The sequence below is a fragment of the Crocodylus siamensis genome, chromosome 2 (genome assembly GCF_052110815.1).
Source record: "Crocodylus siamensis isolate JL-2025a chromosome 2, ASM5211081v1, whole genome shotgun sequence".
NCBI classification, from domain to species: Eukaryota; Metazoa; Chordata; order Crocodylia; family Crocodylidae; genus Crocodylus; species Crocodylus siamensis.
In genome coordinates, this window is record NC_143396.1 from 110,078,379 (window position 1) to 110,104,079 (window position 25,701).

The 25,701-nt window shown below is 39.0% G+C and overlaps 1 protein-coding gene across 7 annotated transcripts in view; it reads left to right on the forward strand.

The window, feature by feature from the left end:
* BLTP1 (bridge-like lipid transfer protein family member 1) overlaps positions 1–25,701 on the forward strand; it is a 245,235-nt gene that overhangs the window by 67,162 nt on the left and 152,372 nt on the right. For all 7 annotated transcript variants that reach the window (XM_090036587.1, XM_090036588.1, XM_090036592.1 and 4 more), the window contains 11 exons: positions 1,098–1,177; positions 3,576–3,726; positions 6,378–6,534; positions 7,895–7,973; positions 9,870–9,961; positions 11,368–11,485; positions 14,139–14,294; positions 15,435–15,532; positions 19,559–19,737; positions 19,882–19,988; positions 23,630–23,838. In XM_090036587.1, coding sequence (XP_089892713.1) covers positions 1,098–1,177; positions 3,576–3,726; positions 6,378–6,534; positions 7,895–7,973; positions 9,870–9,961; positions 11,368–11,485; positions 14,139–14,294; positions 15,435–15,532; positions 19,559–19,737; positions 19,882–19,988; positions 23,630–23,838 — 1,426 coding nt within the window. The remainder of the gene's footprint in view (positions 1–1,097; positions 1,178–3,575; positions 3,727–6,377; positions 6,535–7,894; positions 7,974–9,869; positions 9,962–11,367; positions 11,486–14,138; positions 14,295–15,434; positions 15,533–19,558; positions 19,738–19,881; positions 19,989–23,629; positions 23,839–25,701) is intronic.

Below are 25,701 nucleotides of genomic sequence, written 5' to 3' on the forward strand. Positions count from 1 at the left end.
CCTGTATAGTGATAGGATATTTACCTGCCTTCTGGGGTGTTCTTGAGCCTTTCTTCACTGGTGTCTATAAAGTGCTCTTGGATCATGAGATAGAAGGTACTGTAGAAGTATGTGTTTGAATTACCTGCTATCAACAGAAAGGTAGGCTACTATTCTTACAGCATTGAAAGCCCTGGAAAGGACTGACAAGCGGCCAGAGGCCTTTCTGAAGTTTGAGTACCCTGCAGGTGTTTTGTAGTACTGTTATTAGACTATTGGAAGTCTGTACGCATAGTTTCAGTATACATGCAATTTCTAAAAATGGCATAGTTACTGCTTATGTAAGTTTTATTGATTCTGATATAGTTCAGGTATCTGTGTTGCATCTGAGCTTAGCTGAGTTTAACCTATGTATTTTCTCTCTCTTTCTACTCCCCTCCCTCCCTCCCTCCCCCTCCAGTGCTTCCAAAATCTTATACATAGCATTACTTGAAATCTTTACCCTTCTTTGGTTTCACAGGTATTGAGGGTCTATAATTACCTTAACTACAGCCTTCCATCTTTCACAGTCTCCTTCCACCTTGTCACATCTTTGCCTATCCTTTCCAGATCAGATTTTATGTTGTTTTCCCCTTATAGCATTGCTCTTCCTCAAGGTGTGATGTCCACCTTGGTTTCCAAAATCTGCACACACGCTTTCTCTGTCAGTTCTTGCAACATGCCCTGCACATTTTATTCATTGTGTTCTTATCTTGCTCAAGATATTAGGTCTTTTGGTAAAGGCCCATAAGTTCTTGATTATGTCATATCCTCCATATTCTGTTTTCCTGTAATGTACCAAATATTGTCCTTAATGGTTTGTTTTCAAATAGTTGCAGCCTATTTCCATTTGCCTTTGTCAATGTCCAGGATTCACACTTATATAAAAGGATAGGTAGAACAATTGTACTATAACGCTGGACTTTAGGGCTTGAGATTTTCCTTGATGCCACAATTTTATCCAGGCTCAACAGGCATATATTAGCACTGTAAATTCTTGCCTTGATTTCTTCAATTATTTGATTGAACTAAAGAAGAATGTTTTCACTTTTGTTCTCACAATTCTTTCTCCACAACAGGCCACCAAGGTTAATGGGAGAAGGCTTTGTGGTAATGCAGTCCAATGATGTTGACATCTATTATTACATGGATGAACCAGGTATATTTTTTTATTAAATAGTCATTCCATTTGTGTAGTTTGTGTATAATATACCAGAACTTCAGTGGTATCACTGGTATCAAATGTTTTTCTGAAATGCTGAAAGGTAGTTTTTGTTTGTCTGTTTTCTCATTCATTCATTCATTCATTCCTTCATTTAACTTCCAAGTAGGAAGGATTAGAGAGCTTCTGAACCAGTAATGAAGGGGAGAATGAGAATGAGACAGTCCTGCTCAAATTAAATTTTCCCATTGTATTCATGCAAAAAAAGAGGCAGACAGTTGCAGGTGAAATGCAGAGAAAGAGTGGTGGTTTATATTTTGAGTGGAGATAAGGTTTTGAATGCATTTCTATCTGTCCTGCTTCATAATGAATATTAATATGGTTTAGATCAGTGGTTCTCAAACTTGTTAAACTCTATCGAAGAACCTTTCATTAGACCCAAGGTACCTCTCGGAAGATGCCAACTAAACTTTCACTCAGTTTTTGACTATAGAAAAAATAGATCAATTTTGTTGCAAAGAAGTCGGACCACAGCAGGTCAAAATGTTTTTGACACTATGGATTCATATTTGAAATCTCTGGGTTTATTATGTGAATCATATTTCCATGCCTAACTGTGTTAACTAACATTGCATAGTGTCCTGTGGCACCCTTGACAGGATCTCAAGGTACCCCAGGATACTGCAGCACTCTTGTTGACGATCACTGGTCTGGGAAGTATGCAGGGTATAATAGATGGATTCGGTGAAGTCCATTTTCTTGCTATAGTGAGGTATGGGTGTTGCAATTTAAGATGTATTCATTTGTGGAGGAGTAGACTTACTAGGTGTAGTTTGCCAAAACATTTCTGAAAAATCATGTCATCCTTACCCAGGTACTAGATTGTTGGCAAAGTCTTCTGTATTTTCAGTATATTTAAATTGGAATGTTTAGGCATTGCTGTGAGTGCATTTCCCTTTCTACTTCTGAAGGAATTGCATTATTTGCATTGCTTTTTATTTGACTAGGTTTTTTTTGTCTATAAAATTTCTTCCTTTCAATGCATTGAAGGCTTCTGGTAGAGTATATATTTAGCGTTACTTTAATCAGTCAAAAAGAACTTTTTCTGTTTTCTCCCTCCTAGTGTTAGAACAAAAGAAATCAGTAATTTCAAAACAGAATTTCTTTGCTCTGTTTATACAGGAATTGTGACTGTGGTGGAGTGGGGGAGAAAAGAATATACTGGTTAAGGCTGTGAAGCAAGGTTTTTTGTTTTTTTTTTCTTGCTTTGTTTTGTTTTCAATAAAAAATGAAGGCAGTAAGTTGACCTAAGTCCCCTTCTCCTGTGTGTTTAGCTTCCTTTTAAGAAGTCGTTGCAGTACATGGACTCTTCATCCTTTGAGTCCCTTCCCTGTGTAGCTTTGGATTCTCTTTTTAATAATGTCCTGGGTCACTTGTCAATTGTTGATGGAGCCTCTGTTAAGACTGGCATCCTGGTCCACATAGTAGCAAGAACATTTTGGGGGCAACCCCATAATTTTTTGGTTGCTTTTGGTAGGACCATTGCATTTTCTTCCCTTTAATCCAGCATTAGGATACATTCCTTTTGCCACCCCAGTTTCTGCATCTCCCCTGCAAAGTCTGATAGCCCTCTTTATTTTTCTGGGTATTTCATAGCTGTGTGCTCACTGCTCCTACTTCTACCCAGTCAGATGTGAGTGAAAAGTTCTTGGATTTCATTCCTGAACCAGACAGCAGCTTGAAGCTTTACATTGAAATAGTGTCTGCTTACAAAGATGGGCAAGCAGGAAGAGGCATGTTGAAAATATACTGGGGGTTTAGAGCCCAGAAGTGCTCACTTTTCATCAGTGTAGTATATGGGCAATAGTGGTAAAAATTGAGCTACAGCTATCACTGCATTAGGGACCTTGGCACCAAGAAATGATTTATGGAGGACTGTTTGTACTAGTACAGATAATGATTTGTCTGCACAGACTTGGATGGGTGCAAGTGTGTCAGTAGAGGACTTAAATTTTCTCTCTGGGCAGCATAATTTTGAGTGGCAAAAGGTTAGGCTTTTGCCAGCAGAACTCAAATGCCTATGAAAGCATGCAAACATTTACAGAGAGAAAGCAAGGCTTACCCAAAAAAAGTTTATACTTTAAACCTGACATCCCACTGACTTAATTAGAGCAGTGGGAGACTGTCACTTTAGAAAATCCCAAGGACGTTTATTTTTAGCCATATCTTGGCTCTTCCTCTCATTTTTATTCAATTGTGTGATGGCTAATATACTACAGTGATTTTGAGTAAAACATATCTGCATAATTTAATTGTGTTGTACTTGGCATGTGTTCTTTGTGTGATTAGAAGCTGGTTCCTTTGATAATTTGTTTGGTGTATTATGTTAATACAGGACTTGTACCAGAGGAAGCAGAGGAAAGTAATGATGGAGAAACAAGCAATGAAGATAGCAAATTGCAAGACCTGCCTCCATGTTGGGGGTTAGATATCGTCTGTGGGAAGGGAACAGATTTCAACTATGGACCTTGGGCGGACAGGCAGAGGTATTGTGTTGAATTGTATCTTCAATCTTTAATCTTGAGTATTTCTTACTGTTTGGAAATGATACTTGACTCTGTTGAAAATGTTCTAAATGCTAATTTGTGTGGTGACTTAATTTTGCAATTATTATATATTTAGTAAATAACGTTCTACCAGTTATTTAGAGCTTATGTGGTAAGCTTGGTGTTAGCTGCTGGCAGGACTTTGAGCATACAAAGAGGTAATGAGGAATTAAAATTTTTTTTTAAACTAATTTAATAAAATAGCTTTGTTTTGTTATGAAAAACTCTATATAGAGTGTGTGAGTGTGTACATGCACTTAAATTTATAATCTTTTCAAATTTTAAGGTGCTTTGGGTGGGTGAGTTGCTCTGTTGCAGCCAGGTGCGTATAGTGGGTCTCAGGTGAAGCACCCCCCCCGGGGATGATCCAAGCAGGGTGCAGAGCCCCCTCTGCTGTCCCATGGCACTTCCATGGGGAAATTAACAGCACGACACACTGGACATGGTAGGGACGGGTGGCGGCCAGAACAACTAAAGAAACTTACAACCCGCCAGGCAAAGGGACAGGTGAACTACGCAACAAACACTGGAGGCACTGCAGCCTCTCTGCCCAGCTCTGTAGGGCCTGGCCAGTGCCCCCGCCCCCAGCTGATGCCTGGAGACCATCGCCCCAACCATCCTTCCTGTCGGAACTCTGCTGGTTGCAGCCACGGCTGTTGCTTTCATAATTTCCCTATGCAAGGGTATGCTACAGCTGTTCAACAAGGCCCATGTGTTGCCTCATCTTGTTGATTCATTATTGCCTACTTACAGCTGGGAGCTGTAGACAACTTAGTAGGTTTCACTTAATCAAACATACCTTTAGAATGGCCAGAAGCACTTCCTTGGGCAACTGTGCTTCCCTCTCTTCATGCTCTAGTTCACTGTTAGAACCTGCTTGGGCATTTGTGTATTCTGTGCCTGGGCCAACATGACTGAACTTTCGTTATTAATGCCTCACCAATATACCTACTGCAGGATCTTACCATGAAGTAATGCTGAAATAACTTAACTTTACTTCCTATGTGTGTTAAAAAGAATCCTATGCTAATTAACCTTTTTGGCCACCATTTATTCTGCAGTGAAATTACTGCAATTAACTAGTTCAGGCAGAATGTCCATAATTATTAGGAGTGTAGGTTGTAGCCACGTTGGTCTAACAACATAGGCAGACAAAGTTCTTTGGGTAAAACTGGTATCTTTTATTAGATGCATTCTATCCAGGAAGAGTGCACATGAACTACAGATGCTTTCTCAGCCTGTTGAAGGGTATTTATACCTGGAAGCTTGCTAAGAAGAATTTTTTCCAACCATTTGAGTTGGTCTAATAAAAGATAGCAAATTTACCCGAAAAACTTTGTTTGCCATAATTATTAGTTCTGATTTGACCAAGGATAGTATCCTGCAGTACTGTGAAAGGAAAATTTTCCTGTCTAGCACAGTGATCTGCTAGGAATGTGAAACTAGCGTATCTCACATATTTCAGTACTATCAAGAAAGTCTTCTCTGTGATAGACTTTAGTGCACTTCTTGTATTTTATTTGCTCCACGGTGACAGCATGGTTATTAGGGTGAGCACATGCACTTATCAAGTGAAGGATTAAAAATATTGGTTGTTATCTGGAAGTATTTATAGCTTGGTTTTAATTTCTTCGTTTCTGTAAAAAATGGTTTTAAAAAAATTCTAGGTGACATAAAGAAGTTTCATAATCCATGGGATTTATGCTCCTAGTTTGTGCTTTAGAAAATTTCCCTCTTTAATATCTATATTCTATTTGTATGAGCTCTGGCATTTTTCTGTGTTTCAAACAAAAACTGCATATGGTAATTTTCAAACATCAATTTTCTTTCTTATCTAAGGCAGCAGTCATTCTTGAATGAATTGAAAAGGAGCATTTTCATTTAAATATTTTCTCATCTTCATTTTTTCCCCCAAGGGAGTAACTCTCACAGGATCTCACAGATTTTAAAAACCTTATGTGGAATTTGACCTATGTTCATTGAGTGACATTTTACTTAAGCCACACATTTGGCTGTCCATACTTCATTAATCTTGGTTTTGTTTCTTGTGGCTATTGGCTCTGTTCAAAATATTGCAGAAATGTGGACTTCATGATCCCATTCCCACACACAATACATTCATAGATAGCATGGATCTCTGTTTTTCTGGGCTTCATGCCAAATATTTGTATACAAACAGAATGTACTTGTGCCATCTTTTTCATCCTGATTTCGTAAATGAGGTGATGACTTTATTTCTACAGTACATTATGAATCGGTAGGAAACTATAATTTGTGTTCTGGAAGTATGTTTTTTTTCCCGCTGGTCATTTCTTCATAATCTGGCCTTTTACCAGTACCAATCAAAAAGTTGATTTCCTGGGAGTTTCAGCAGCTCATATTTGGGAGCTTGATTTCATGAATGAAGATGCTGCTGATGGGTCTTGAAGATTTAATGTTTTGTAACAAATATTCTCTGCCTTGTTTTCACCTATTTGCTAGCTACTCAAGGACCCTCCCAGTAAGGCGGAGTGGTGGAAAATACATTTTTAATTGAGTAAAATGTTCTCTTTCCCAGTATGCAAACAGATTTTCTCCTTTTTGTTTTTTAGGGATTGCTTGTGGAAATTTTTCTTCCCACCAGATTATCAAATTATGAAAGTCTCAGAAATAGCTCAGCCTGGGAAACCAAGGCAGATCCTTGCCTTTGAGCTACGAATGAATATCATTGCAGATGCCACCATTGACTTGCTTTTTACAAAAAACAGGGTAAATAATTAAAAATTGCCTAGAAAGAAATTGGTTCAAGACTTTTGTGGAAAGTTGTCTGGCATGTTTTATTTATGCATGTTCTTGTTTGTGTTGGGAGGAGTTAGAGAGATTTCTTTTTGGATAGGTAACTTATTGCATAACACTTCCTGAAATCTGTATATGGAATTATGAAAAGTTTAAAAAGTCCATAGGCTATACAATCTCCCTTTCAACCAAATAATATATTGTGTTTCAGTGTTACCTTATTTTCAGTTCCTTGTAAACATTAAGGAACATGTAACATACTTAGGATATTCCTTTGTAGGGAAGGTGTAACTATATAAATGTTATGTCATGAAGCTTCTTGTTACATTAGGTGGGGGTTGCCCATAAAGGAGAGGGGTTTCCTCAAAACTGAAAGAATTAGGCCCTGGACAGGCATAATAGTTGTAGTGCTATGTGGTCAAGCAAACAGATATACATGCTCCCTGTAGTGTTACAAAATGGCAGAAGCACTACAGAAATGTTATGGGATGAAATAGCAACTTCTCTGTAGCGCTTCATTTTGTAGCACTACAGGTTACACTTGTGAATTATAGGTCTGTTCATCCGACAGTGCTCTGCTTTTCTCCCTTACTGCACCTCCAAGGTGGGGAGGGAGAGTGGGATGGGTAGTTCATGAGCTCTGCCTGGATGCTCAGCTGTCATCCTTGTATTCCTCAGGTCAGCATGTGCTTACTCCTCTTATTGAAAACTGGGGGGAAGTGGAGTCATGGGGCTGAGTGACCCTCCATTGAAGCCCCTGGCTGGAGAGCATGCTATTATATGGCGTCCTGGTGATTTTATAGTGCTCCAGCTTAGCCCGGGGCCTTAGGTTTGTTTCAGTAAAGGAGAAGAGCTGTAGCAGTACATTTTTGTAGTCCTTTGAGTAGCATAGTACTTGTAGAGCTGCAGGTGTTATGTCTTTCCAGGGCCTTAGAATTTAAAGCTGGTGCAGGGTGGCAGTATTACCTACCTTCCAGCGTGTATAAACTGAACCCTGCTCAACACTTTCTATAACCGAGAAGGTGAAAGCCAGAAAGGCAACCCCACTCTTCAGCTTCTCTATTCATCAGGCCAGGATAATCTTGTGTAGCCTACTCATTATCCTAAATCAGTACTTGTCAGGTCTCAGAAATGGTAAATGTATGCCATTAACTTCATTGTATGTACATAGCTCATTAACTTTTAATACACTTTTAAGGCAAGGAGGACCGTAGTTAGCTAGTTTGTTCTCTTCAATCCTATTTAAACATGAATAATGATTTAGAGGAGCACGGCATACGCTGGGAGATGAGAAATGAAAAATAATATATATTTTTTTCTTTCCTATGGGTAGGAAACTAATGCTGTACATGTAAATGTTGGAGCAGGCTCATATTTGGAAATAAATATTCCCATGACAGTAGGTGAAAATGGTAAGTTGATAAGGCTAAGATTTAATTTGCGTTCTGAAGACAAGTGTAAAGAAAAGCATTAATCCACGTGATTGAGGATAGACTAAGATAACTTTTCCCCTTTATGGCTATAGACAGACCTCCATTTCCAGGTAAAGGAACAGTGAGAATTTGTTCACATAGTTTTTGCCTTTCATTACAGAATCTCAAACACTTCACAGGTTTAAATCTTGCAAAGTCCTTGCTGATATTGCAGTAACTGAGCCTGTGTACTCAAAGCAAGCCTTTTTAAATCAAATCAAATCAAATTAATTTTATTTTATTTATATTTTAGCATATTACATAGCTTTTATCAATACAAAAAGGAAGGAACATTTTTCAGTGTAATTAACATAACAGGTTTTTTCTAGAATATCTCTAATCTAATTAAAAAAATCAATTAATGGAATATCAGCCTAGTCGGAGATGTCCAAGAAAGTCAGACTAGTTACAAAATTGGAGCTATAGAAATTTTTTTTTTGGATTAATTTACCCTCTGGGCCAATGTTGAAGCTGTGCAGTAAATTGTTTAATGTTCTCCTGGCTTGTTTTAGTAGATGGGGCTTATTTAACTTTTCACCATTTAATAGGAGGGGTTCTCAATAGAGGGACATCAAGCATTAGGATGTAGGGTTTTCCTTCAGGGCCACATAAGCAATAAATAAGTTCCAAGAAGTAATTTAAAATTGATAGTTTTGTGATATTTGATGTCTGTTTCTGAGTTAGAATTTACTGCTTAAACCTCAGAAAATGGTGTGAGTTCAGAGAGAGTTAGGGCCAGTGTCATCTTTGGAGGAGAGAGCAAGGGATCTGGTTCTGTATGTCAAAATAGTTAGTAAGGAAACGTTTTTAAATACATTATCATGTGATTACTAAGCTCTTATGATTTTGAGGGGTTGCCTGCTCTCAAACTACTTCTCACTTAGCTGCATTATATAATACAGCTAACTTTCTGATGGTGGTACTTTTTGTAGCAGAGAGATGCTTTATAGTCAGTTATATAACTTCCGTTATTGTTATGACCACAGTTCTTTCTGTGTACTCTTAAACATACTGTATCTCTCATCCTTCCACCTTTATAGTTCTACCGTGTTTTGAAGCCTAAAGATATTTTTAGGTACTTGGTGTTAAATAATTTGAATAGGTAACTTTTTCTCTAATAGCAGAAATGTTTATTTATTTGCATAGTATTCTTTGTTTCTTTATATGTTAGAATATACATATTTCTCAAAGGTGCTGATTTTAATGTACAACATCTTAAGCAGTGAAATGTCAAAAATAATCAAGTCCTGATTCCTGATCAGAGGCTCAGAATTGGATTGTAATCTCTTGTCTTGGGATATGCCAATTCGGAACTTGAGGGTTGTGCATTTAGGGGTGGATTCCAAAAGAACGGGACTGTAAAATATAACATGCTTATGTTTTCAAGACCTACTATGACGTAGGGAAATGCTTTTATCCCCATTTTACCAATGGATAATTGAGTGACAGGTCTGTGACTTACCCAGAGTTGTAACTTTAAACATATGTATCCTGAGCCAACCATAAAGCTGCAGCGCAAGTTGTGGTGCAAAAACCATCTTACCTTTCCAGACCATACTGTCTCTTTGTCATCTTAAGCCTTTGTCATCTGACTAATAAATGACTGAACTGAAGTGTCATAGTATTAATTGCCTCCTTGACATATTTTGTTGTTATTGCTAGGCTACTGAGACAGCTTATGAAGTTTGTTAAAATAATTTGTGTTTGTTTTGTTTGTTAATTTTTGTTTTGATTTTGCTTGTTAAAATTTTGTGCAACTCGTGCTTTTTGACAGTAATTCAAAAAAATTTTATAACAGGAGGTGCCATCATATTACTTGTTTTCTCTGTTTGCTAGGTTACTCCCCTACAATTAAAGGACAGCTTTTACATGTTGATGCTACTAGCAGTATGCAGTACCGGACTCTCTTAGAAGCAGAAATGTTAGCTGTAAGTATGGAGCAATGGTTCTCAACCTTTTCAGGGTCAAGACACCTCTCTACCACATTTTTGAATGTGGTGATACCCCTGGCACCCCAGAGGAATCTGTTGGTGCTCCCCTGTTTACTTGAGTGCTGCTTAGCTGGTTTCTGCTGCTGGGAAGGGCTGTGCAACGGTGGTAAGACTGCACTATGCTGCAAAGCCAGTCTAGGTAGGGCTGTGCCATGTGTATACACTCCTCCTGTATTAGGGTTTTGATCAGCCTAAAGCAGGCAGGAACTGATTTGTGCTGTGCAGCACTTTCTAGCCTCGCACCCCCAATGCTCTTCTCAGAAACACAAGTGGATGATGCAGTTTTACCTGCTTCTGTTTCAGGCAGGAATGTTGGGGTGGGGGAAGGATCAGAAAGAGCTGCATGACATACAAGGCAGCTTTTTGGCCTGCTTCAGGCTGGTTTAGACAGCCATAATGTAGGGGGAGCATGCAGGGCAGTTTTATATGGCCGCTGCCACTGCACCACCTCTTTGGGGGCCCCATGGCACTTCGTTTGAGAAGCACTGGTATAGAGTATTAAGCACAAGGCTGCACACCTTAGTTTAATGTACCCACATGTATATCAGTTGCATAAAAATGCTCTTCAAATATGCATGGTAGTGCAGTGCATAAAGAAACATATGTAGTTTATAATTCTACAAAAACTCTTACACTTGAATAAGTCCATTGAAATCAGTGGATGCACTTTGTAAATATATGCAGCAATTTGTCTTGCAGGTTTTGGGCCCAATCTGAGTTTGCATTCATAACTGACTTGTTCACAGATTCTTCCCAGTTCTTAGCAAAGATTTAATAGCAGAGTGCTGTAATGAGTTCTGCTTTTGCTGAGATGCAAATATCTTAGAAGAATATACTACAAAGCATTTTTAGTAAACTGAGAGACATTTAAGTCTGGACAAAACTGTGCAATTTAAAATGGATTTTCCAGTTGTTAAGTTCTACTAAAATCCATATGCTATAGTTTACCTTTCTTTCCTCGTTAGTATGAATGACTTTTAACAGGAGAGAGAGAGCCATTTAATAGCCCAGCTTAGAACACTATATAAATACATTAGTTGAAACAATTGCATGTATTTGGAGGATGTCATGGTTTGTCTACCTGGCAGAAACCTTGCTTACTGTACAAAATTTCTAGTAGAAGTTCCCAAACAAATAAGTAAGGTGACAGCTGACCTTCAGCCACATTATGAGGGGACAGGGAGAGAATGTAAATTTATGAAGAAACTGGGTGGCCTTCTGTTCACCCCAGCAGGAAAAATTATTTTAATTATTCACCAAAGTACATGTTTATTCTTTTATCTCAGCAGTGTTCACACATTGCCATGTTTTAAGAAACTGATGCTTTAGTGTCTTGTTCACAGTTTCAGATCAATGCCAGCTACCCACGGATATGGAACATGCCTCAGACGTGGCAATGTGAACTTGAAGTTTACAAAGCAACATATCACTTTATTTTTGCTCAGAAAAGCTTCTTTACAGGTAACTATCATATTTCATTAGTGTCTAAATATTTAGCTTTTGGAATATGTATGTTTGGCAAATACTTTATTGTTATTTTTCAAGCCTGTTGGAGGGGGATGTAATGTTGTTTTAACAAATGCAGGTGGCCCAGGATTATCAACTATGCGTAAATGTATGGACACTCCATAAAAAAGCCTGGGTAAAAACACCTGTCCATAAACTTTGTTAAACAAAAAAAAAGTTACCCAGAAGAACATGTAGCCATTGGAGCTTGATTTGAAGCTCTGTGTTGGGAAAGAAGCTGGAGGCAGTGTTGAACCACAGAGCACAGCAGCACCACCTGGTGTCTGAGTGGGGGTGTAGCACCCTGAAGAGAGCTCTTATCCAGGCTTTGTAGTTCATGGGACTCTGTAGCTCCTTCCTCAATCTCCAGCCATATGCTGATACTGGTGCTGATGCTTCAACCCATCTGCCTCTAATGTGAGGGGAGGCAGTTAGATGGACAGTCCTCCTTTGGGGGTGTATTGAGGGAGTGGGGCTTGTGGGGATAAGTCTGTGCAGAGAGGCAGAAAGGTGAAGGATGTGGTTAGGGGGATGTGGGAGTGAGTAGGGGACCCCTTTGTTGGGGGAAACGGGATGTAAAACCATTGTTGCAATCAAGCAGGGCTGCCAACCCAAGATTGTTTATTTATTTTTAACTGATAATCTGCAAACCTCTTACTGACATCCAAACTTCTTTTCTATGGTTGGTGTTTAAACCCTAAATTTGAACCTGGCTCTTGTCCAAGGTCTGGCAGAAGTGATGCATTTACATTATGTAAAACACATGTCATAACATATGTCATAGAATCATAGAAAATTCAGGTTGGAGGGATGCTCAGGAGGTTATCTAGTCCAACTATATCATCCCAACCAAGGCTTTGTCGAGCCTGGTCTTAACCTCCAGATATGAAGATTCCACAACCTATATAGACAACTTCTTCTTCCAGTGCTTCGCTATCTTCCTTGTGAGAGAGTTTTTCCTAATATTTAACCTAAACTTCCCTTGCTGCAATTTGAGACCACTGCTCCTTGTTCAGTCTACAAACTTGATAACAACACTGATAATCCATAAACAGTTTCTTTCTTGGGTTAGTCTGAGGTGGCCTTACCATTTACATAGTTGCATGTCAAAAAAAGTGAATGACCTTTTGAACAAGAAATCCTAAATTTGAATTCCCATTAATTGCGTAAGTTACTTTGTTTTTGTGTTTGACTAGACGCATTGAATAATTTCTTCCACAAAGAACACAAAGCACATGGCTGTCTGGCCATTTTGCTTAAAACAATTTTTGCCTGAACAGTCCTTAGAAATTATTTAAATCTCAAAGGAATTCTTCCTACCATTTTATTGTCCTATATTGTTGGTGGCTTTTCATATTTTAAATTTATTAAAATGAGAATTCCAAGTTTTATCTGATGTATGGATTTTTTGGCTGATAATTTCAGTTGTAGGAGCTATCTGCCATATTCATCTAGGTGACTGTTATCTAAAGCTAATTCCCTCACTAGGATTTTAACTATAAGATGAAACTCAGTAAAAGGGGAAAGTATAACAGTGAATATACCTGGGAGCCATTAATTGATTTGCCAGTCCTTTTTTGCTAGTTGTGTAAAACTCCATTGACGTCTATGGGAATTTTGGCTGTATAATTGATATCCTACTGTAATTGTTAAAACAGATTTGGGACTGAAAAGCAATCACCACACCCCCTCATTGCTAAAACCATATATCTCTTAATAAATTGAATAAAAATGTCAGATTAAGTAGGTTTCTGATTATTCGTCATAATAAAAATTTCTTCAAGTGTCTGGAAGATGTGTGTTTCTCTGTTGCTGTTGATTTAAAAGATGTCAACCTCATGTAATTGCTGCTGGTTTGGTCATGGAATAGGTGCTGTGACCTCTATCTGAAGCTTTGGGCTTGTTGTATGATAAGTATGATCAGCATCATGCTTCCTATTTTATCCTATGTAATTATTTTTCAATTCAGTTTCCACTTATACCTTAATATGCTTTCAGTCTTTTAGTATTTCTAAACAGTCATGTTTCATTTTGCTTTGTGCAAAAGAAAGCATTTGTTCCATGTTACTGGTCATATTAATATACAAATGAAATATTCTTTGATGACAAAAATGTACTGGCTGAGCTTCTCAGCTAATGTAAACAAATGTATGTTTCTTTGAAGAAAAGTATTTTCTTTGAAGTTAAACCTAAAATGATGATATCTGAGAATCTGGCCTGATTTGCTTTTTAAAGTAATCCTGTTTTGTTTTTCATTTCTGAAATTTACCTGTAGCAGAAAACAGAAAATTTAAAGTACATTATTGTATATTCTGAAATAACGTATTGCATTTTATTGGCTTTCCCGTTCCAGAACTTCTGTGATAGCCTAGTTCATAAAAATGTTAGTGAAGAAAAGTCACTGTACAGTAAATATGTGGAAACTTTGGGCAAGAATTGCTCTTGGCCATTTTTATTCCTTTTTAAAAAATTTTAGGATAGACATTTGTCTGCAAGAACAAGTATGCAGCTTAAACTTGTGAGCTGTACAGAAAGCCAAGGTTAATAAATGAATCCAACCTAGTCAATTGAAGTCAATTTGTCTCTTTTTAATTTTGTGTCATTTTAGATTTGATTCAAGACTGGTCCAGTGACAATGCTCCAGATATTTTCTCGTTTGTTCCCTATACATGGAATTTTAAAGTAATGTTTCATCAGTTTGAAATGATTTGGGCAGCAAATCAACACAATTGGATTGACTGTTCTACCAAACAACAAGAAAATGGTGAGATTTTCTTTTTTTAAAGAAAAAAAATGTTTTACACCATTAAAAATGGATACTGCCTTTTGGTTGTGTAGGCAGCCAACTATGTGCATTTTCCTGGCAATAATGTAAGGCTTTAGAAATATTCACCACTGTTAAATCCCAGACATCCTGAAGTATGTGGTCCTTGTTGCGTAAGAACAAATGCATGCTACTAGGGGACTTTATGCATTGACTTGGATTTTACTCTTGAGGGCTCTTGAATCTCTGATGAGAGAGAAGTACAGCATTACCATTTCTTTCACTACACCACTTAGATTTTAATTCTTTTATGGTAAACTTGTTTTTAACCTCTGCTTGGAAATAGAAAATTCCGGAACGATTTTGGAAAAATGATATTGAAATATAATGCATTGGAAACTTGTTCCTCTTTTTTATTCAAATCAGAATTAGAACTACTTTTCAAGAACTAAGCCAATTGCAAAAGGTGTATTTTAGAACACAGAGCTTTTTGCCCCAAACCTCTTGGTTCCTTATAGTTTTATGGATAATGACTGCCCTTTTTGTGCTGAAATTCTATGTCAAAAATCAAGTTGATTTGTGGAAAACACTTGATTTTCCACATGCTTTTAAAATAAAATTCAGTACTTTAGAATATATGATGGACCTGGTGCACATTTTTTGAGTATTTTATTAGCAAAAAGAGCTTTTATATATTATAGGAAAGAGAAGAATAATGAGGCAGTAGGTGTGATGTTTGGGTTTTTTCTGGTAACTTTTGTGGATTTTGAAGGAACGTTTCACTGAAGTAGAATGCCTTTTTATAAACAAAACAATCATCATAATGCAGAGGGTACAAGCTTCCCAAAGACAGGGAAGGATTCCTGCCTGAGCGCAGGGGGCTGGACCTGAGATCTCGAGAGGTCCCTTCCAGCCTCTAACAACTATGAAGCTAAGGTTCTTTTATTTTACCATTAACTTAATTTAAAATTAATTCTTTCCTTTATATTATCTGAAAACTTTGTTTGTTATGGGATTGAGTACTATTAAAATTAGTTTAGATCCAAAATGTAGTAGATAGGATGTTTAAGTACTGGCTATAATGGAAAGACTTTTAATATAACAAGCTTCCATGTGAATTTATTTTCTCTTTTCTCATAGTTTATCTGGCAGCCTGTGGGGAAACATTAAACATTGTATTCTCTCTACCTTTCACTGACTTTGTTCCAACCACATGCAATACTAGATTCTCTTTAAGGGTAAGTGTAATCTTATGCATACTAATCGTAGAAGCTGCATGGCATTTCTCAATATGCAAGAATGTTTCCTATTTTATTACTTTCTGCTTTTCCTAATCCTTGTCTCAGGCACATACACCATGTTTCCTCCTGGCTGAGAGGAGCAGTTCCTTCCATTACCTTCCCTCATGATCTAGCTGTAAGAGTCCATAATGAATTCTTTTCTTACCTTCTTCAACACATCCTCTTACAAGCTGTTCCAGTTTTACTGTTTTTAATCCTTTTGACAAACCTATCCCATGCCAACGAAAGAGAATCCCATATGCTGAAAAAGGACCTTTTAGGATTGTGTAGCTCAAGGCATTTTGGAAACATTAACCCCCTGCCACTAAGCAACTAAGATGTTTCACATGTGAAATTAAGATTCCATTTTGAAATTATTTTTCTTTTCTGACCCCCTCCTGTGATCTCAAGAGATCATCCTAGGGTAAAATTTTCTCGTTAAAAATGTCAATGTGGCTGTTGTTTGAAAATTGGTTCTGCCACAGGATACTAACTTCAGTTTATATATGAGATGTCTTGTCTTGTGTTGCTTCAGTCTTCTTGCTGTTGTGGGCTGGTAGCATCATTTACAAGTAATATTTTAATAATGTCTGTTGTAAGGTCCTGTTTTCAGTTGTTCATAATTATGCTAAATTGTAATTAGTTGGATTAAGTTTTCCATACCAGGTGTCTGCCTCAAGCTGAATTTTTTGGTAAAGTTTCAGAAGTTTCTGAGAGTGGGATTGGGGGAAATACGATGCTTTGCCCATGTTGGAACTTTCTCACTCTGAAAAGATTTGATACCTCTTTTTTATTATAGGCACTTAAGTTTAGCTGGGAGGTTGCACTCGTCTCAGGGAAATGCCTTTTGCCGCCTTTTGAAAATTTATCTTAAGTTGTCAAGGAAGTAAACCTGTACAACCATGTTTCTTGCCTCTTGCTGTTGAATAATACATTTTTAATTTAATGATAACATGGTATTTTTTGCATTGGGTGGACGATGCTCTGGGAGTGTAGGAGTGTTATGCAGTAAATCAGGCAGTTATCTATAACACTTCTGCTTTCCTAATTGCAGAGGTTGACAGGGCCATAGGAATACTTCTAGGGGTTAGGGAAAAGGAAGGCACAAAGTTGAATTTGATAACTATATCTCCCTCTGCCATAGTGTGATACTGTGCAAGTCATTTAAAATAAAATGTTCCAACTTGACCACTTCTTATTTGAGCATCACTTTCTGGTTGCTTACCCAGAGCTGTTTGGGGCTGTATTTATAGATGCAGTAAATGCTGAGAAATGCAGGTGAAGTTGATTTGAGCTATGCTTTGAACATTTGCGCTTTATAAGGCTAAATACTCTGAAAAATCACATCCCAGGTACTTAAAGTTTGGCATACAAAATGAATGCACGCTTTTTAGGTTTTGACCACAATCTTTGCCTGAGCATCTGAGCTGTAAAATAAGAGTTACAAGACCTAATCTCGTAGGTAGGTTGTGAAAAGTAGTTTCTTGAATATAGAATCAGAAAATTAGTGTTGGAAGGGACCTCAGGAGGTCATCTGGTCCAACCCCCTGCTCAAAGCAGGACCATTCCCAGCTAGATCATCCCAGCCAAGGCTTTGTCTAGCCGAGTCTTAAAAACCTCCAAGAATGAAGATTCCCCCGCCTTTCTGGGTGTCCTGTTTCAGTGGTGTATGACCCTCCTAATGAGAGTTTTTCCTAATATCTAACCTAAACTTCCCTTCTGCAACTTGAGACCATTGCTCCTTGTTCTGTCATCTGCCACCACTGAGAACAGTTCAGCTGCACTTCAGATCCGCTGGAACCACCCTGCAGGTAGTTAAAGGTTGATATTAAATCCCATCTCAGTCTTCTGTAGACTAAATAAGCCCAGTTCCCTCAGCCTCTCCTCAGAAGTCATGTGCCCCAGCCCCCTAACCATTTTTGTTGCCCTCCACTGGACTTGTTTCAGTTTGTCCATATCCTTTCTGTAGTGAGGGGCCCAGAACTGGACACAGTATTCCAGATGCGGCCTCACCAGTGCTGAATAGCTGAATAAACTTGCTGAGGGTACACTCTGTGCACTTAGGCTAGGGACAGACATTACACACAAACTATTTTAAGTGATCAGAAGGTGATTTAAACCTGTAATAAAACAGATATTCAGTGCACATAAACCAGTTTGAAAATGGCTGAAACTGGTTGGAGATGAACCTGGTTGAATGTAGTATCAGACTTAACTGATTTACCAGATTTCCCCCTCCCCTATGACTTCAGCAGACACCTCAGCATTAGCTAGCAGACCATGTGCTGGCTACAGTCCATGCTGTGGAAGACCAGGCTTTTGGAGCTAATTAACAGGTAGCTTAATGTCCTTCCTTGGAAAAGCTGTTTAAGAAGAGCTTTTTGCTCCCGGCCTGTCACTCACCACTCCCTGCTAGGCAGGAATTCCTCCCTTCCGTCTGTCTTATGGAGAAGTGTCTCTGTATTAGCTAGCTGACCACATGATGGCTATGGTCCATGATGAATCAACAGGCAGAATCAACAGATAATGTCCCTTTGTTTTTCTTAATGGGGGGATACATATTGGTATCAGTTCTGTGCTGGGTTAATCAGAGAGTCCTGTGGGGCCTGGCCACATGCCCCCCCTCAGCTCAGTAGTAGGGAAGGGAGGGCTGCTCTAGCACCCCCCAGCTTTAGCCTGAGCCCCTTCAGGCATGTGCCTTCATGTCTGGGATATCTGTGCAGTTACAAACTGGTTCAGCCTAGGCAGGTTATACTAACCTGCAAAGATTGAATCAATTTTAGGCTCAGCCTTTTTACTGTCTGTCCCTAGAGCCTTAATGTTTTGGGTGAGATTGTTAAAGCACTGTAAAAACACCAATACAGAAACTAATGCTTTTGTATTTAGTGTAAGGTTTGTTATGACATGTTTTAAAAAATCATAGGGTTCTATATGGAATATCAAGGAAAAAAGGAATGTTGAAAGCTGCAGAAAGACCTAAACATTGTCATCATATGTGCACAGTGGGACTGAAATGAAATTACTCAGGCAACCTTACTTTTTGTACTTTTTAACTTTTGAGTGCTTACTTTGTAACATGAGCAGTTTTAACATGGATTTTTAATAGCTCTAACATCCATACAGGCATTTTGTTTTGTTGGTATTTCTCTAGATGATATCCATTTAGCATTAAGGGAATCGTTTTGGCTAAATCCCTGCATTTTATGTTAAAAATTAAGGTTTTAATTTGCTGTTTAACTATTTGCCTTACTTTATATAAAAAGCATACTGTAAAAATATTTACAAATCCAAAAATGTTATTAAAAAGCAAAGCTGATTGCATGCAACTTAGTTGTGTTTGTGTAATTTGAACAGTGTTTTTCTTCATTGTTAAGAAATCTCTTAATGAAGAGTAATACAAGGTTATTGATGATAACTTTATTAGTTTTCACTGCCAAACTTCCAAAAAGACTGCATTTTGTTCAGTTAGTTCACCTAAAACATAACATTCTTTGAATGAAGTATGTTGAATTAGAAAATGTTGAACAACCAATAATTGTTGTTGATTTTGTTTCTAATTTCTCATGTTAAATGTTGCATATCTCATGAATCTTCATATTAAACTTTATTATGAGAGGAGGCAGGCCCTTGCCCGTCTGTTCACCAGGGATCCAGGTTTTCTGTCTGCTGCAGAAGAATGTGATTTTTCTCCTTTAAAGGAGAGAAATGTGGGAGCTGTTACTGGATCCCACAGTTGCACCTCCTGCCATGCTTATGTGGCATGGCAGGAGATGCAATTGTGCAGATCATGCATTAGATCCTATCATGCTTTTTACCTGAATGTGTAGAGGGGCCCCAGGGCAGCCAGGCATGCCACAGTCTCTAGGATCTGGAATAATCCCAGGTTGAGAAAAAAAGTTGTATTGATTAATACAGTGTACAAATAGCACTTTGAGCTCTTTTTATCAATGGAATTATATAACCTTTCCTTTTGTTTCTTTGCAGGGGGAAGATGTAGATCTCCATTTATTTCTACCAGATTGCCATCCTAGTAAATATTCTCTCTTCATGTTGGTAAAAGATTGCCAGCCTAATAAAATAAGTCCTGAATCTTGTATTTCGGCTGAATGTCAAAGCGGTCAAAAAACAAGCAAGCCCAAATGGAGGAATGTTACTCAAGAGGAGTACGTGTTATTACTTTATAAAATATATATTGACTCCTTGTATAATTCATTTATCAGTAGAACTTATGTTCACCCCTATTCAGTAGGAACTAATTATTTGAAATACTTGTTCTTTGTTAAAACTGTATCTTATCTTTTGGAAAGGGCTGGATGGGTTGAATGCTGGACGGTACCAAGCGTTATGTTCACAATTGACTATACTTGGCATCCAATTTATCCACAAAAGGCAGATGAGCAGTTAAAGCAGTCATGTAAGTGTCGTCTCCATTCTTTTGTATTTTTAGAATAATTGGAAATAAATGCTTTGGTTTAAAAGGATCAGTGAAATTTTGAAGGTTGAGTCAAAAAAACTTGAAAGCCTGCAGAGCCTATTGGCTTTTGTGCTGTGGGATAACATTAATCTTTGAATTGCACCATTTTAAATCAAAAGGTGGCTTTCAGTTTTAAGGAAATATGCTATTCTTCTATGAGACAGCCAGAGAATTCTGGATAATCTCTTCTTGCTCTTTAACCTGAAAAAGAGCAATTCTACTGAAGTGAGTCAACACCAGGAATTGCTTGGTGTGTGGAGGGCAAGAAACCTGAAACAACAAGTGGATTAATTTTGCCTTGTGGTCAGGTGCTTTTTCTATTTTACAGGTGTTTGAATATTATTCAGTATATTTTATAGTGTACCTTAATGTACGTAAACAAAAATGTTAGCTATCTTTTTTTTTTTTTTGGCAACTGACAATATGCAACTTGTCCTCATGGTTCACTTCTACTGGCATGAGTGCTATGGATTGATTCAAGGTATTTCATGCATAACTGTTTGCCAAGAAGAAACCTTGGGGTTGTACATAAGAAATCTAGCAAAAATGGAAAATGAAGTCTAGCACTGTTTTTGGGGTGAGGTACAATAAGAGATTAAGAAAATAAATAGTGAAGCATTAAGTTGTAAATGACTGTAAAGATAAGGTGGAAACATCTTATTATTGATGCAGTGGTGAAATGAAAACCAGTGCTAGGCATCTGAGAAGGGGATGTTGTAATTAGAGTAATAAACTAGGAAGGTCATCTTGGTAATTTTTGATGCATTTGCATGGATAAAGTAAATGCTAAGGCAGGAAAATTACATTAGCCCAAGATTGGAAGGAAGTGCCTGGACTTGGGTTTTAGCATTACAGATATAAAAGGAAAAGGCAAATATTAAAGAGATTAATGAGTAGTGGGAAGAAGATTCACCTTGAAGATGTTTGTAAAAATTCCCTTTTGTGGTTTTGGTGATTCCTGTACCAAATATGCTCAGTGTACAAGCTGTGTCTTCAAAATCTTAAATCCTGCAGTTCAGCTTGGATTTGAAAACTAACCCCTCTCCCTCAAGGGTCAACATCCATTTTCAGTTTTTTCTCTGCATTTGTTTTGCATGTCCCTGTTGTTGTTGTCTCTTGTTTTGTTTTTTCTTTGCAAACACTTGTATGTGAAATGGCTCCCTTCCCTTTAATAATATCATTACTGATTATTTACTTTGCTTTTCGGTGTGTTGTTAAGGCCATGATGCTGACAGAAGTGAAAAATAACTTTTTAGAAAATAAATATTTTATTATGTGATAGGATTCTGAATTTTACTTATGGAGTAAATCTCTTGACTAACAAGGGGTTCAGCTTTTATGCAAATCAGTCTTCTCAGCATGACACCTAGATTATGAGTACTGAATTTTAAAATTAGGTATTGGGTATACACAATACATGAATGAAGTAAAATTTGAAGGTTTCATAGTTTCATAGTTTCTAGGGTCAGAAGGGACCTGAGCAGATCATCTAGTCCAACCCCCTGCTGTGGCAAGAAAGAATACTGGGGTCAAACGACCCCAGCAAGATGTTCATCTAACCTCCTCTTAAACGCCTCCAGGGTAGAAGCCTGCACCACTTCTCTTGGAAGCTGGTTCCAGACCCTAGCCGCCTTGACCGTGAAGTAGCGCCTCCTGATAGCTAACCTAAACCTACCCTCTGCCAGCTTGTGACCGTTATTCCTGGTCATTCCTGGTGGTGCTCGGGGGGAACAGTCACTCCCCCAATGCCTGCTGATCTGCCCCTGACTAGTTTATAACAGGCCACAAGATCCCCCCCTCAGCCTTCTCTTTTGGAGGCTGAGCAGGTTCAGGTCCCATAGCCTCTCCTCATAAGGCCTGCCCTGTTGTCCCCTGATCATACGAGTGGCCCTCCTCTGGACCCTCTCCATGCTGTCCAAATCCCTCTTGAAGTGTGGCACCCAGAACTGGACACAGTACTCTAGCTGCGGCCTGACCGGTGCCGCATAGAAGGGGAGGATCACCTCCTTGGACCTGCTCAAGATGCATCTGTGGATGCATGACAAGATGCGGTTGGCCTTCCTTACTGCCTCCCCACACTGCCGGCCCATGTTCATCTTGGAGTCAGTGATGACCCCCAGATCCTTTTCTGCCTCCGTGCTGACAAGAGGGGAGTTCCCTAACCTGTAGATATGGTGTCTGTTGTTCCTCCCGAGGTGCATCACCTTGCACTTCTCGGTGTTGAAACCCATCCTATTCTCATCCGCCCACCCTTGTAACTTGTCTAGGTCTGATTGTAGCCTGTTGCATCCTTCCAGTGTGCCCACATCCCCCCACATCTTAGTGTCATCAGCAAATTTGAACAGGGTGCTTTTTACCCCCTCGCCCAAATCACTGATAAAGATGTTGAACAGTGCGGACCCGAGGACCGAGCTCTGCGGAATCCCACTGCCCACGTCCTTCCAGGTTGAGTAGGACCCATCCACTACCACCCTCTGGGTGCGGCCCTCCAGCCAGTTGACGACCCATTTGACTGTGTGGGTGTCTACACCACAGCCCCCCAGTTTCTTAATGAGAACGGGGTGAGAGACAGTGTCAAAAGCCTTCTGGAAGTCCAGGAAGACTATATCCACTGCTACCCCTCCATCTAATGATCTGGTGATCTGATTGTAAAAGGTCAGGTTGGTCTGACAGGACCTGCCGCTGATGAACCCATGTTGGTTGCCCCTAAGCATGCAATCCCCTGCAAGGTGTGCCTTGAAAATGTGCAGTGGGCATATGAACATAGCTAGGGTAGTCCAGTGAGCACAATTCCTTCTTTGAACTTGCATTGAGGTTTTGAAAGTTTCTTTGGGAGCAAGGGATTGGACAAACTTTTCTAGAATGATTCTCTGTAGCTTCTGAGCAGCAAATCTTGTAAACCAAAAAGCTTTTCTCTCTCTCTCTCTCTTTCTCTCTCTCTCTTGTTTAAAAAACAAAACAAACAAAGCTAAGAGAAAAGGCAGCCCTACTACTGTCTTCGGTATTAGCGGAAAGTTATATATCCATCCATTGTCATTTGCAATACTTAGGTTGTTCAGTGACAAAGTTTGGACCTAGGGGATCATCTAACATAAATTTTTGTTGTGTTCTCTTACAATATATTTGTTTTCATCTTGATTTTTGTATGTTGATGTTCTATTACTGATGGATAGCAGTGGAAAAAACCAAACACCTACAAAACAAAAGGTCTCACTGATATATATATATTTTTTAAAATTTTTTTTTACTTTAAAAGCATGAGGAAAAAATATAAAAAGTCTTGCTTGTCATTTTAGACATTTAAAATGCTGTTTTTTGATGCACATTGTTTTGACTAAAATATTATATACTTTGTTACAACGACCTCATTTTTCCTTTCTGCTCTTCCTTCCCACCCCAGCATCATGGTGGCATGGTGAGAGAAATTTAATTTGCATTGTAGAAATTTCAGTTACATAGTAGCCAGTTCATACACAAAATATTTTGTAGTTATCCAAACTTATTTAATATTAGGAATGTTGCAGAATTTCTCAAGTGAAAGACCTAGCCTGTTTCTAACAATTAATTTTTACTTTTACAAGTGTCAGAAATGGAAGAAACTATGCTGTCTGTATTAAGGCCGTGTCAGAAGACTGCCGACAGAGTCATTTCCTCTCCAACAGTCTCGGGCCACCTTCCTATTGATCCTTCAGAACTTCCACCTGATAAACTTCACGTAGAATTAGAACTCTCCCCAGATTCCCAGATAACTCTCTATGGACCTCTACTAAAAGCCTTTTTGTGCGTCAAGGTATGAATTAGAAGTATGTTTATAATTTTGTGGGTGATCTCAAACTGGGAGGGGTTATAAGTCTGTGGTCTAAAGTGCTTGCAATTCATGATGATCTAGGTAAATCGGAGATATGGTCTGAAGTCAATTGAGGCCCCCATATGGAGGGAGGAAGTTGGGCAGGGCTGGGGATGCTGCCCAGCTGGGGTAGTGCATGGGGCTTGGGGCCTGTGCCTGAAATGTATAGCCACAGTGCCTAGGCAGTAAGTAGGATGCGCCCACAGGCAGGCATGGGGGGCATGTCCCCCCCAGATCTGGGGGGAGGGGCTGCCCACTGTTGGCTCAGGCTCCCTGCTCTTCTGCCTTCTTCCCAGGGCCTCTCCAGCTCAGCATGTGGGACCTGGCATGGCACAGGAGGGCAGAACAGGGCTGGACAGGGAAGCTTCTTGCTGCTGCAGGCCCTATGCTGCTCTGGTGAAGTGCCCCCTGCCTGCCTGACAGCAAATTGATTCAGATTGATGGAGTTGGGTGTCTAGGGCTGTTGGTAGATGTACTCAGCATTTTCTAAACCATGTTAACTGATTTGCATTACACAGTTCAAAACACATTTCAGTTCAAATTAAGGGTTAATAGAGGACTATTAACAGGGAGCACTGGCTATATACAGTCTATACATTTAAAAGCCCGTTAACGGAGATTGGAAGTAATTAAGGGTGCAGACAGAGGTGACAGTTTTCACCCGATTGGGCCACAGAAAGCAGTTTATCTGTGACCAAACTTAAGTTTGTGGCTACATACAGCTTAAAAAATGACCAATTTAGTGACAATCTGCCCCCTTATTGCATGAGGTATCAGATAAAGATTTTTCAAAGTGTAGTGTCTCTTGTAACTTGTGTCTGTGGATCTTCCAACCTGTTGCTGTTTTCAGAATGGGAGGGGGAAAAGGGAGTGGAGGGAGTTCAGTCTGGGGGTTTTTCAGCTCCTTAACAAGGGTGGGGTGGGTGTATTGGAAACTCCCTTCTCCCGCTCTCAGCATCAGTTGGGAAGCCCCAAAAATGAGCTCCCTCTGCTGCCTTTCCCCCTCCCATTCTGAAAATAGCCAGCACTGGCAGAGAGCCTGGTCTTTGCTATGGGAAGCTGGCTGCAGGTTCCCAGCAGGAATCAATAGTGAACTTCTGTTTGGTCTGGGGTAACGCTGGAACTTGGAGCACTTTGCAGAAATTGTTCTGAGTTTTATAGCAGGGAGCTGCACTTCTCTCTGCACCCTAGGAGGCAATAATAAGCACTGCTACATTGTTGCAGTTATCCAAACTGTTGTTCCAGAAGCTGTAATTGACCTGATACTTAGCAGGGTAATATGTTGTAGGCACATTTGACTTTGTAAAGGAGTTACTTTGTGCCTGATGGCTGCTATAGTTTTGCCAAAACCCAGTTGCCTTTCCCTTGCTGGCATTTATATTTGCAATGCTTATCTGAATTCCTACAGCAACACTGTATATACATGTTAACTGATACAGTTTAAAATGCCTAATTTGGACTGCCATAGTATGCATTAATTTTAATCCTCAGTCAATGAGGGTTAGCTAATTTGAACTGGAGCCAATTTTAATTCAGACTATAGATGTCTAGCTGTAGTCCAGATTAAACCTAGGGAAACATAATGTCTATAATTGGTTTAGGATTTCAAAATAAATAATGCCTTCAAAGGGCATCCAGGGCACTTAAGTGCTGAGTAGGAGGTACCTAGACTGAATTAATTAGAAATGCAGGGGCCAGGGTTGTGTTTGGAACCATTTCCCTCTTTTAGAGTGTAAGCACCTGACTTATGGGGTGCACAAGGTGTTTTTATTCACTTAGGATCTAGACTTAGAGGGATGCCTAATG